Genomic DNA, 13135 nt, shown 5'->3' with positions numbered 1-13135 from the left:
GGACAATGAGGCTGGAGGTCACAGAAGGAACCCTGGAGGACACCCTGCAAGGGGAGGCCTGTTGGGGGGAGGGGAGCCACCTCTGGCCGGGACTCAGCTGCCCCATGTTCGAGTCCAGATGCTGCTACCAACGAGCCATACCACCCTGAATAAGTGCGTTGCCCTGTCTGTGCCTCGGTTTCCAGTTCTGTCAAATGACGCAGTACGGTGGCCTTCGAACTTCAGCAGGAATCGGAATTACTGTGTGTGTGTGTGTGTGTGTGTGTGTTACAGGAGGGCGCCTTACGGGGTGAACGTGTTCCTCAAAAAGGCACATGGAAGTTTGAACCCTGGTTCCGATTATTCGGAAATAGGGTCCCTGCAGATGTGGTTGTCCTGGATTCAGGTGGGCCCTAAATGCAACGACCCATAGCCTTGGGAGATAGCCGTGTGAAGACGCAGAGGTTGGAATGACACGGCCATAAGCCAAGGAGCGCCCAGGCCTGCCGGTGACCCCCAGAAGCAGGAAGAGGCACGGGGGGACAGTGCCCTAGAGCTTCTGCTGGGCGTGCGGACTTGTTGACACCCTGATTTCAGACTTCTAGCCTCTAGCACTGTGAAAGGAAAAAAATCCTGTTGTGTTCCAGCACCGCGCTGGGGGTCCTCCGTTCGGCAGCCCTAGGAATCTAATTCAGGGGGCTCACTACACATGTTCCAGAAAATCCATCCTCGAGGTTTCCAAGTGGGTGGGGTGCAGCCCAGAGAGCCTTTTGAAATTTCACAGTGTCATGAGGACCAAACAAGGCTGGGAAAGACCTCTCTCCACCGCATGGACCCCCACATGGGGCAGGGGGCCCACTCCCAGGCCGGCAGGCCTTGGGGCACTGGGATTACAGGTGCGGGAGCGGCTGGGGGCCTGGCTGGCAGGCGGGGAAACGAAGCGGTTACCCCGGACAGCCCTGGAGAGCGAGGCTCTTTTGATACCACCGTGCCACCATGCAGGGAACAGGCCGAGCGACCTCCAGAGGCAGAAGAGCCATCCCCATCCAGCTCCGGATGCTGGAAGGAAACCTCACGAGCACCTACTATGTGCAAACAGCTCTGCAGATGAGGTGGGATTTGTTCCCATTGGACAGAGGAGACAACTGAGGTCAGAAGAAGGAAAGTCACGAAGTCAGGGGCACTTGGCCAGGGGGACGCGGAGGTGGGCAGATGGTAACAGTGATGGGGCACCTACTGTGTGCCTATTTTAAAGGGGGCAGAGGGAGGGGGTGCCCGGAACCCTACCCGCTGCCTTGCGAAATATGTCCGCTCCCCACTTACAGATGAGGAGGCAGGGCTCAGCGAGGGCCCTTCCCAAGATCACTCAGCCGGTGGGGACAGAGAAGGCATCGAGCCCAGCTCTGCGCCCCCCTACCTTCCTGGGCTGCTGGGAGAATCGGTAATACTGAGTGGCTGCCTTGTCCCAGGCACTGCTCTAAGTGATCTGCACGTAGTAACATATTTAATCCTTGCGGCATGAATCCCACGGGAGCTAGGGTAGGTGCAGCGATTACTCCCCGCTTTGCAGGGGAGGAAGCCGAGCAGCGTGCCAGCCTGCGGTTCTGACAGTGACCACCAGGTGGCAGGGCCATCCAGGCGGTGGTGGCCTCGCAGGCCAGAGCTGGAGGAAGGGCATCCTCCTGGGGGTGTGTGGGGGGGGTGCAGGCAGCCCCGACCTGGCCACCCACCTCCAGCTCCCCGGAGAAGTCTGGTGCCCGAGGCTTGCTGTGGTTGCGGAGGGTCAGGCTGAGGTGCAGGCCATGGTCTGGGTCCGGGGCGAGGCCCATCTGGCAGCGGGAATCCAGCAGGAGCCCATTGTGGCCCAGGGTGTGCTCCCCAGAGACTGAGAGAGCCTGGAACGAGAGGGTGGGTGTCAGCGGTCAGGGAGGCACAGGGGCTGCAACTTCCTCTCCCCACCATGCCCGGGCCTGGTCCAGACCCCCGGGGCTGTCGCAAGAGCCTGTTGGGTCTCCCTTCTAGTTCAGCCCATGGTCCCTCCTCCACTCGGGAGCCAGACTGACGGTGAAAAATGCAAATCGGACATGATCCCCTTGCTCAAAACTCTCCGCCTCCCCGTTGTACTAAGAAAAGCTGGTTGCCTGACATGGCCCACGAGTCAGCATAATCTTCTTAGCCTCACCTCCTTGCTCTCTAAAGGCTGCCCTCTGTTCCTCCAATACCCTCAGCATGCTCTGCCACAGGGCCTTTGCACTGGCTGTTCCCTGTGCAGAGCTCGCATTTGTCAGTGGGGCCCCCTGCAATCCCCTGTCCCCTCTCCCTGCGTCATTCCTTCACAGCATTCATCATGCCTCAGTACATATCATGCATCTTTTTTTTTTTTTTTAAGATTTTATTTATTCATTTGAGACACAGAGATAGAGAGAGAGAGAGAAAGCATGAGCAGGGAGAGAGGCAGAGGGAGAGGGAGAAGCAGGCTCCTCACTGAGCCAGGAACCTGATGCAGGGCTCGATCCCAGGACCCTGGGATCATGACCTGAGCCGAAGGCAGACGCTTAACCAACTGAGCCACCCAGGTGCCCCCGTATCATGCATCTTGTTTAACTTTTTCCACCCACTGGAATGTGAGCTCCAAGGGGTGGGGCACCCAGTCTGTCCCCTTCACCTTCTTTGTCCCTGCACCTAGGAGAGGGCCCTGCATTAAGTAAAACCCACAAATGCTTCCTGAACGAATGGATGAATAGGGTTGGCAACCTGGCTCAAGAGCCAAATTTGGCTCACTGCTTGTTCTTGTTAATAAATATGCATCGGAAGATGGCCACACCCATGAGTTTACATATAACCTATGACAGCACAGTTGAGTGATGGTAACAGAGATCATATGGCTTGAAAAGCTAAAATATGGGGCACCTGGGTGGCTCAGTCGTTAAGCGTCTGCCTTCGGCTCAGGTCATGATCCCCGGGGCATGGGATCGAGCCCCGCATCGGGCTCCCTGCTCAAGCGGGAAGCCTGCTTCTCCCTCTCCCTCTGCCTGCCACTCCCCCAGCTTGTGCGCACTCTCTCTCTCTGTGTCAAATAAATAAATAAAGTCTTAAAAAAAAAAAAAAGAAAAGCTAAAATATTTGCTATCTGACCCTTTACAGAAAATCTCTGACCCTGGGATAGATGGATAGTTGGGGAAATGGATGGATGGATGGATAGGAGGGTGGGTGAGTAGGTAGATGGGTAGGTGAGTAGGTGGGTGGCTGGGTAGATGGACAGATGGACTGACAGGAAGGTGGGGAGTAGGTGGGTGGGTGGATGGATGGATGGATGGATGGGAGGGTGGGTGAGTAGGTGGCTGGATGGATGGGAAAGTGGGTGAGTAGGTGGATAGGTGGGTGAATGGATGGGAAGGTGGGTGAGTAGGTGGATGGGTGGGTTTATGGATGGATGGTTGGGGGGATGGATGGACAGAAGGGTGGGGAGTACATGGGTGGATGGATGGGAAAGTGGGTGAGTAGGTGGATGGGTGGGTGGATAGATGGGAAGGTGGTGAGTAGGTGGCTGGGTGGGTGTATGGATGGATGGATGGGGGGATGGATGGACAGAAGGGTGGGGAGTAGGTGGGTGGATGGATGGGAGAGTTGGTAGGTAGGAGGAAGGACCAATCAACCAGCTAACAAACCCAGGAAGAATGTTTTGGGAAAGGGGTCCCAACACCTCACCTCCAACAACGATGCAGCTGAGCACCTTTCATTTACGTGTAAAGCTCTCTTCCTGTGTTGCATCTCATATCTCACAGTCACCCTACGTGCTGAAGCCTACTGCCTCTTCTGTTCCTCAGATGGAACCCTGGACTTTGAGAGGGTCGACCCGCCCTGCCTGGGATCACCCCACCGGCAGATGGCAGAGCGGTGATGTGGGCACCCAGCTCCCTCGCACACACCCCTGCGCTCTGTGGATGCTGTCCTCTCTCCTCACCCTCCGTCCATGGGTGCCCGGGCCCCCTCCCCGGGACAGACTCACCCTGGGCAGGTCGCAGAGCCCCAGGTGCAGGGAATGGTGCAGCCGGTGGGTATAGTCGGTCCGCACCTCCCCCTGGAAGCTCTGAGTGGTGCAGGAGCCGGTGAAGATGTGCTGCAGCTTGGCCTCGGCGTGGATCCTGTCCGCCTGCGATGGCCAATGCCTCTGGCAGGAGAGGGCACCGTGAGGCAGGGGCTCATCCCATGAGAGGGGAGAGGGGCCAAGGCCAGCTGCAGACGGGAGACCTCACGAGAGAGGGTCAGGTGCTGGAAGTCCCATCATGAGAGCTCCAGTCGGCCACAGCAGTGATTTATACGCTGGGCGGATGTTTGCGGGGAGCACCGGGGGCCTGAGTTTAAAGGGTCCCAGAGCCCAGGGTGCGAGACCCCAGGAGGAACAAGGTTGGCTTTCAGGGCCATTTCTCCCCATTTCTCCGTGGTCCGGTCCCTGTCCCAGGCTCTGCAGAACAGTGCTCAGCCCCAGCCGCAGCCCCAGGTGGGCAGTGATGCCGGGAAGACTCCAACCTGACGCCTCCAGGAACCTGATCTCCCTCTGCCCCCAAAAGCCCTCTGGTGTCACCAGCTCCTTCCCTCGTCTGGCTCCAAGTGCTCACCTCATGCTGGGCGCCTTGCTTCCCTCATCCCCGCAGAGCTGTCACTATACCCCAGTCAGGGAACCCATTTCACAGATGAGAACACCAAGGCTCACAGTGGCGAAGTGAGTTGCTCACCATCATCCAGCACAGCTAGCGTTGGCACAAGACCCCATGGCCTCAGAGCCAGAAACTTTGTACAGGTGACCTGCCTGGGACCCGGCTTTCTAGGCCTCACCTCATATGTCAGGTTCTGCTGCACCCGGCGCCGGTCCCAGGACAGATCGAGCTGCTCGCTGAACACGGCCGGGGTCTGTGTTACGGCCCCACAGGCCCGGAGGGCACTCAGGCCCCAAATTTCCTGGAGCTGACAAGAAGATGGAATATGGGACTTGGGGGAGCCAGCACAGGGGCCCAGAGTTAGGGAGAGCCCCGTGCTTGGCTTGGCAGTCCCGCCAGCGCATACCTGCCCCGGGGAGGCGGCCAGGCAGCCATCCCAGATGGTATTGAACTCCGAGGACCTGTTGGTCCAGGTGAGGTGCAAGGTCACGGGTTGCCCTCTGTCCCAGGCCAACTGGACCTGCAAGGAGATGGAGGGTGGTGGAGGGGAGGGCCAGAGGAGAGGCTGATGCTCTCCATCTGTGTGCGTGCAGGGGATGGAGAAGGGAGTGGGAGGGGTGGGAAAGGTAGAGTGGGGAGGATGGAGCCCCCCACTGTAGGGGACGAAGGAGGGGAGCTGGAGACCCTGTCCTCCCTCCTGCTCGCATCTGCAGGTGCTCAGAGCCATGCCCAGCCCAGGAGACCGGAAGTATTTAGATGGAAGATGCCTCATTCCCAATACCCAAGCCTTGCTGTCTCCAAAGCCAGAAGGAAATCCGTGCCGCTCACTCTGGGCCTCTGGGGCTGCTGGGGACTGAACCGTGCGCCCCATGCCCCTGTTGTGCTGTGGAAGCCCTCATCCCCAGGGATGGTATTAGGAGGCAGGGCTGACGGGAAGGGACTAGGTGTCGATGAGGTCATGGGGTGGGCCTCAAGATGCGATTAGCGCCCCTATGAGAAGAGACCCCAGAGAGCTCTCTCCCCGGCAGGTGAGGACGCAGGAGACTGCGAGCCAGCAAGAGGGCGCTCACCAGAACCGGACAGGCCGGCGCCTTCATCTCGGACTTCTAGCCTCTAGAAAGGGGAGGAATACGTGTTTCTGTTTTAAGCAAAGAGCACCTAGCCACACAGCCGCAGTGTTCTGTGACGGCAGCCCGAGCCGACGAAGGCAGGGGCCCTCAGCTGATCTCCTCTCCCCGGTGCCTGCCCCACCACTTACTCTGTTCCAGCCTAACCGCCTCTGGCTCTTCCTGAAGCTCGCCAGCCTGTTCCTACCTCAGGGCCTTTGCACGCGCTCTTCCTGCCCTCCCACCCCCACCCCGGAATGCTATTCCTCCAGCTTGTCACGAGCTGGCTCCCTCTCATCCGGAGGTCCTCAGGGCATAAGCCACTTCCCCCAGGAGGCCCTCCCTGACCACCGCATCTGATTAGCCTCTGTCTCCGCCTCCTCCCCGCTTTCTTCACAGGGGTTATCACAGCTCTCCATTTTTTCTTCATTCGTTGGCTTGAATTTTAGCCAGGCTCTCTGTCTGGCCTGGCACAGATGGTCTACTCTTGACACACACTGGCCTTCTGGCTTCCATTTCACAGCTGAGAACGCCGAGGCTCAGGGAGGGTCCAGGAGCGACCCGAGGCCACCCGGCTGGTTGAGGAGCCCAGCTGCCCTGTGTGGACCCTCTGCAGCTCCCGACTCAGCGGACCAGTGTATAAATGAGGAGTCGGACATGCGCGTAAGCTCTCGCCCTGCCAAAGTGCGAGCTCTTTAGATGCAGGCCGGTGTGCTTCGAACACGGCCTGACGTGCAGTAGGTGCTTAATAAGGTATCGATGAAAGAATGAACAAATGAAGGACCCTTCGGGGTACAAACTTCAGGAATCTGTGACTCTGTTAGAGTCCTTCCCGACGGGAGACGAGCAGACCCTTCTTCCCCTGCACGCGGTACCCAGGTCGTGGGCTGTGGGCTCAGCCATGCAGCTCCCCAACCCCCAGACGCCCCCAGCGCGGGCACCTCGGATGCTCCCCACTCACCTGCCCGCTCTGCTGGCCACCCCTGCCCTCAGCCAGGCCGCTGGCCTCCACGTGCCACCAGGAGAGGTTGAAGGGGTGAGCCAGGGCCAGGCGGGTGGCCAGCCTGCCCTTCCCCAGCTGCAGAGAGGACGAGACCACCACCTGGGGAGCGGGACAGGCTGAGCCGGAGGCCTTGCCCACAGGGGCAGCCCCCTCCCCACCCTGCACAGACGCCTTCCAGGGCAAGGGCGTGAGGGCAGCGGGCTCTGAGCACACAGCCCCACTGTGGGGGGGGCCTTGGAGAGACGCAGCCCATTCTGCAGAGGGCAATGTTGAGGCTTGGAGGAGAGCAGACAGGGACAGTGTATGACAGAGACAGGACTGAGGACAGAGGGGCTGGAGGCCTTCATAGGTTAGAACACCAGCCCTGCTTTCCACTAAGCTCTGTGACTCCGGGCAAGTCGCTGTACCTCTCTGGGCTTCGATTTCATCATGTGAAAGCGGGGCTGAGGTGCCCTCAGCAGGTGTCAGCCAGAGGCATTCCTGTTGTGGCTCAGGTGCTGCCGGGACCCGATTCTGCCCCCTACCGGCTCCTGGGGACGGGGACCCGCCGGGCCGGCCCTGGTGAGGCTCCTCAGGCTCGGGCAGGCCTGGGCCCCGACTGTCCCGCCCAGGCTCCAGGGTCGGTGGAGTTCCCGGGGTCTCCTTCCGGCCCTGACACCTACCTGGTCCTTGCCATCCCAGCCCACGACCAGGTCGTCCCGGTGTTCCCGTGGTGAGTGCTCGCAGGACAGGCGGAGGCTGCCGCGCGGCGGTGGGGACAGGGACAGGGACAGCGGGTGGCTGAGCTCTGCTGGGTGGGGGCACAGGGAGGGGCGGGCACGTGAGGGGAGCACGAGGGCTCAGGGGGATCTCAGCGGACACAGCCGCCGGCTCGGGCAGGTGGCCCCGCGCTCGGGTCATCTGCACAAAATTCAGGAGCTCCGCCCTCACTCGGCCACCACACCACTCAGCGCGGTCCCCGTGCTGTCCCCGTGAGAGCCCCAAGTCTCCACTCCCCACCTCCTCAAGGAGACTCCGCACCTCCTGCGTCGAGGCGGAATCCGTCCCCGTGGCCCCTGAACCTGGGCTGGCCTGGGACTTGCTAAGAGAATGTGGTGAGGGTGAGGCCACCGGATCCCAGCGCAGGCCTGAAGAGGCCTCCGCGCCCGCTCGCCCTCTGGGGACCCCCGCCCAGCCACCGAGGGAGTGAAGCCAGGCTGGCCGCCTGCGGGCCCCGGAACGAGCCAGACAGCCCAGCCGACATCAGCAGCACATGCCCGCCAGCCCGAGTTCCCGGACATTCGTCACACAGCAAGAGCTGCCCCCTCCACCTCCCAGCCAACGTCTCGTACCGCTGTGACCTCCCTCACGCTGCGGGTGCCTGGTGCCCCGGTGACTGCCCCTCACCCACCCGGGCCACACTCAGCTGCCCTCCGCTCTCCCTCTGTCCCGGACTGTGACACAGGTGGCCATCCCCACAGCTGAGGCCTCACAGCGGACAGTCTCCGTGCCTCCAGGGTCCCCTCCCTTGTCCCCTACGTGGAGTCCAGCTGCCCTGACCTCGTGCTTCGCCTAACCCCAGCTCCTGAGGCCACCAGTTGGTCCTGTCTTCCCGGACCCCTGGGCAGGAGTCCAGCTGAGACTCCCCAGTAGACAGGGGCCACCTTGGTGACCTCGGAACTCTCTGGAAGGGGTCCCACTTGTCCCTACGCAGGTTCCTGGGAGCTGCGCCCAGAGACGGTGACACCAGCTGCGTCTCGAGGTGCCACGGGGTCATCGGTCCAGGGAACACTGACCCACTTCCGTGCGCCTCACCCTCAGCGCCGTAACCCTCATTCCTTCCACCCTCTGACCCCCCAACTCCCACGCTCCTTAACCACAGAGCGGGGTCCTCGGGCTGCTCAGCACCCCCCACGAACCCCGTGCATGCACAGGCTCGCTGCCCTGGTGTGCTGAGGGGCCACACGTCTCCTCTGCCTTGTACAGGGGACGCCATCCGACCACCCAGCAAGCTGTGCTCCCGGGGGGGGGGGGGTCTGCACTGTGTCTCCCACGTGGCAGACAGCAGGACAGGCTCTGCTCTGTGTAAAGGGGACTCGCCATACAGAAACTGACAGTCCTTGTGATGGCACAGCCCCTCCCAGGGCCACCTGTTTCCTGGATGGCCTCAGGGGACATGGGTGCCATCCGTGGGGCTGCTAGGGGACAGCACTCACTGCCCCTGCCGACCATCAGCCTCCGCTCTGAAACCCCCTGGGCAGCTTGGGGTTGCCCCATCTAGCACACTTCCTGTCTTCTCACACTCAGGATAGCCCTAACTCCCGGCTGGGGGACCGGGACCCTGCATGACCCGGGTCCCTCAGCCCTCCCGCCTGTCTCCTCTCCTCACCCCCCCTTCAGGGCACTCCGGCCACAGTGGCTTCGCTGCTGTGGTTCTACCATCCCAGCCTTGTCCCACCTCAGGGCCTTTGCACCTGCTTTTCTTTTTGCCTGCAATGCCCCTCCTCAGATCCCCGCCACAGCCAGTTCTTTCTCATCATTCAGGGCTCAGTGTGGATGTTACCTCCTCAGACATGCCTTCGTCCCCTACCCCACCTAAAGGAGCCCCGAACCCCTCAGTCGAATCCTTCCCACTCTCAGAAACACTCTGATGTGATTTTCTCCATGTTCACATCCCTGCTCACTGCCCCTCCCCCTGAGGGCAGGGACCTGGGGCCATCTTACTTCCGGATGGATCCCCAGGGCCTGGAACAGCACCTGGGATAAGCAGTTGTTCAAAGATGGTTCACTGAGCCCACAGGCCGCCCCCACCAGTGACCTCTCGGACACTCACCCTGGAGGCTGAGGTTCCCAGCGGGCCTGCGGAAGGGCCTGGAGAGGCTCCCGTTGAGGACTGCCTCCTGGTCATCCCACAAAACTGTCTGGTGCAGGGTGTGGGTCCCACGGGCTCTCTCGTACAAGGTCTGCAGGACCAGCTCCCTAGGAAGGACGCTGAACTGGAAGAGAAAGACAGCTCTGGGTCACTGGGGAACCCGGCCCTCACTCCTGCTTGGGGTAGGAAAGAAGAGGCACTTTCAGAAGAAGAAAGACAGGGAACATCTGTGGGGCATAAATGGTTTACTGGGCTGTCAGATCCATCGGGAAGTCATAAAGCCAAAGGCTCCCCAATGTGAGGGAGGGGTGTGGGGCACAGGTATGGCCCTGTGAAAAGATCACCACCCCTCAGCTCCGCTTCCAAGCTGTGTGGCCTTGGGCCGGTTTCCTAACTTCTCTGAGCTCAGTTTCCCCCGTCTATAAGTCTATGCGAGCGGATGAGAAGAACAGCGCTAATCTCTGAGATAATGCGAGGGTGTGTCTGCCCAGGGCTAACCTGTGGGCAGTGCTTCGTGGGAGCTGCTGTGGTCGGGAGTAGGGTTTCTCAAACATGTGCTGAGCAGACATTAGGATCCAGACCCAGGGCTGAGCGATGGGATACAGAGATAACCAAGACTGGTCGTGGCTCTTCAGGGGCTCCCGGCGGATGGGGAGACATCACAGAGACAAAAAATGATGGGACAAGGGGACAAATGTAGCATGAAAGATACTCAAGAGGCAAAGGAACACAGAGAAAGAAGTTGGTGGACAACACAAGGAAGGGCATTCTAGGCAGAAGGAATGGCCTGTGCAAAGGCTCAGAGAAGGAGACTCTCCCCGTTAGGTGGGTGCCCCCATTGGAGGGTGGCTCAAGGGCCCTGCAGGGGGACTTGCTGGGAGGAGGGGGGAGTTTACTCTTGAATGTCTTACTGCCCCACCTGGACGCAAGACACCACTGTTTCTTACCCTGCTAAGCCCAGGGTCTTCCTCACTGGTATTTCTGCTGCCCCCTGTAGGTCGCTCCCCATATAGCAGCTGGAGGGATCCGAAATCATCATTTGGATCGCATCCTCAAAAGGCTTCCAATTTCAGAGAACGAAATCCAAACTCCTCCCTGTGGCTTGTCCTGCCCTATGATCAGACCCCCATGATCTCCTACTTACCCGCTCTGCTCTAGCCCAGCGGCCATGCCTCAAACAGGCCAACTCGTTCCTGCCCCAGGCCCTTTGCACATGTTGTTCCCTCAGCCTGCAATGCCCTTTCACCAGATTTTCAAATGGCCAACACTTGCCTGTCATCCGCAGCTAGCTCAGATGTCACCTTTTTTGTGAGGCCTTCCTGGCCACCTAAAGAGCTCCCCAACCACACACCCACTCCTATGACCCCATTTTCTTTTCTCTCTAGAATGTATCCATCTAAGAATGTTCTCTTATTTATCTGTGTGATTTTCTCCCCACCAGATGAGAGGAAGGACCCACCAGTCCTGTCCCAGGCAATATCCTCAGCTTCTTGAGTGGTGCCTGCCCCGGGCCCTAGTAGGGGCTGAACAAATAATGTGGGGGGAGGAGGGAGGGAGGGACACTGAGAGCAGCTGAGAATCCATTCCAGCGCACTTCACCCACTTCACAGCCCCTCACAAATCCCTCTTTTCTCCTGGAACTGCCGCACCCCCACCCCCACCCACAGCCCGCCCTGGCCACCCTCCACGCACCTGGGGGAAGGTCTGTTCCAGCCTGATGATGTTGGTGACCTTGGCCTTCGCAGTCACCAGCCTGGTGCCCACGTGGAAATGATGCTCCTCCACCGCCAAGAAAATCATGCTCTCGGCCTCATGCTCCGAGTACTGTAGCTGGGTCAGAAGAAAAGCAGGTGAGAGATTTTCTCCTTGGTCTCTGATGGAATATTCCAATAGATCCTGGCTCCAGGCTGTAGGCTCTGGCCCCAGACACCCACAGGCTTCCTGGACGGTTTGAAATCTGGTGAAACAAGGGTCCTGAGCCTCGATTTAGGCCGTCAGGGGTGCCCATGACAGCCACTTCCCCCTGTCCTTCATGCTGTCACACTGACTTGAAGACAGCTAATGGCCTGGGGCCATCAGGCAAGAATTCCAGTTGCATTACCATAGTGGACAGCAGGGGGCAGTCTAGTGCAAGGAACAAAGCACAGGTTGGGCCATCAAACAGATGCCCATTTGGCTCTCTGTCACATGGGGTGGATGACCTCTGGCTAGCTCCTTAACCACCTAAGTCTCTGCTTTCCAACCTGATAAATTGGGATGATGACACTTTATTAATGTGTTGATGTGAAAATTGTATGAAATAATGTGCTATCTTCCAGACTGGCTATGTGACAGAATCACTTAGGACACTAGCTACACATAAAGATTCTGGGTCCCTATCTACTACAGCTTGTAAAAACAGAACCTCTGGGAACAGGATGGAGAAACTGATTTTTTTTTTTTTAAGATTTTATTTATTTATTTGACAGAGAGAGACATAGCGAGGGAGGGAACACAAGCAGGGGGAGTAGGAGAGGGAGAAGCAGGCTTCCCGCGGAACAGGGAGCCCGATGTGGGGCTCGATCCCAGGACCCTGGGATCACGACCTGAGCCGAAAGCAGACGCTTAACGACTGAGCCCCCAGGCGCCCCTGAAACTGATATTTTTAAAGAGCTCCGTAGATTAGTTTGACCTCAGTCAAAACATTCAACCTGAATCTTGAACAAAGAGTCTGACAAATCCAAATGGAGGATTTTTGCAAAATAATTGCCTGGACATTTCAAAATTGTCAATATATGACTTCTTCTTAAAGGTGATTAAGGATGGGGACACCTGGGTAGCACAGTCGGTTAAGTGTCTGACTCTTGATTTTGGCTCAGGTCATGATCTCAGGTTCGTGATCTCAGAGTTGTGAGATCAAGCCCCATATCAGGCTCTGTGCTCAGCGTGAAGTCTGCTTGAGATTCTCCCTCTCCCTCTGCCCCTTCTCCCTGCACGCGGACGCGTGCGCACACACACACACACACTCTCTCTCTCTCTCTCAAATAAATAAATAAATCTTTTTTTAAAAAGGTGGTTAAAGACAATGAGATGCTTAGGGGAAAGCATATCAACATCTGCAACTTACTTTGAAATGCGTCAAAAATACAGATGGATGGAGAGCTATCTGATAAAGCAAGTGGAGTGGAATAAGAGTGAGAAAACCGAGGCACTGGGTATGTGGATGTTCACTATAAAATTGTTTTAATTTTCCAGGGTCTAAAAAGTTTAATAATGAAATATTGGGGGGAAAACAGGTACAGTGTGGGAGAAGAATTTCTAAATCAAGGGTCTGCTTTAGCCCAAATTCGGCCCACCACTTGCTTTTGTAAATCAAGTTTTATTGTAACACAGCCATGCCCATTTAGTTACACACTGGCTACGGCTGCTTTTTTGTTACAGTGGCAACACTGAGCAGTTACAACAGAGATCATCTTGGGTTTCAAGGCTAAAATATTTACCATCTGGCTCTTTATAGTACAAGTTCGCAGACCTCTGTTCTAGATTAAGTCACTTAAGA

At 58.1% G+C, this 13135-nt stretch overlaps 1 protein-coding gene across 1 annotated transcript in view; it reads right to left on the bottom strand.

The window, feature by feature from the left end:
- The window catches only part of LOC118528540 (uncharacterized), a 148496-nt gene that overhangs the window by 30416 nt on the left and 104945 nt on the right, over window positions 1-13135 (bottom strand). Inside the window, exons 47-54 of the mRNA XM_078074038.1 lie at window positions 11290-11427; window positions 9559-9721; window positions 7409-7536; window positions 6705-6845; window positions 5044-5157; window positions 4816-4944; window positions 3989-4150; window positions 1710-1874 (exon numbers count right to left, since the gene is read on the bottom strand). Coding sequence (XP_077930164.1) covers window positions 1710-1874; window positions 3989-4150; window positions 4816-4944; window positions 5044-5157; window positions 6705-6845; window positions 7409-7536; window positions 9559-9721; window positions 11290-11427 — 1140 coding nt within the window. The remainder of the gene's footprint in view (window positions 1-1709; window positions 1875-3988; window positions 4151-4815; window positions 4945-5043; window positions 5158-6704; window positions 6846-7408; window positions 7537-9558; window positions 9722-11289; window positions 11428-13135) is intronic.

This window comes from Halichoerus grypus, chromosome 6, assembly GCF_964656455.1.
Source record: "Halichoerus grypus chromosome 6, mHalGry1.hap1.1, whole genome shotgun sequence".
Classification (NCBI taxonomy): domain Eukaryota; kingdom Metazoa; phylum Chordata; class Mammalia; order Carnivora; family Phocidae; genus Halichoerus; species Halichoerus grypus.
The sequence above is the reverse complement of the archived record's forward strand: the minus strand, read 5'-3'. Positions and strand labels throughout refer to the sequence as shown.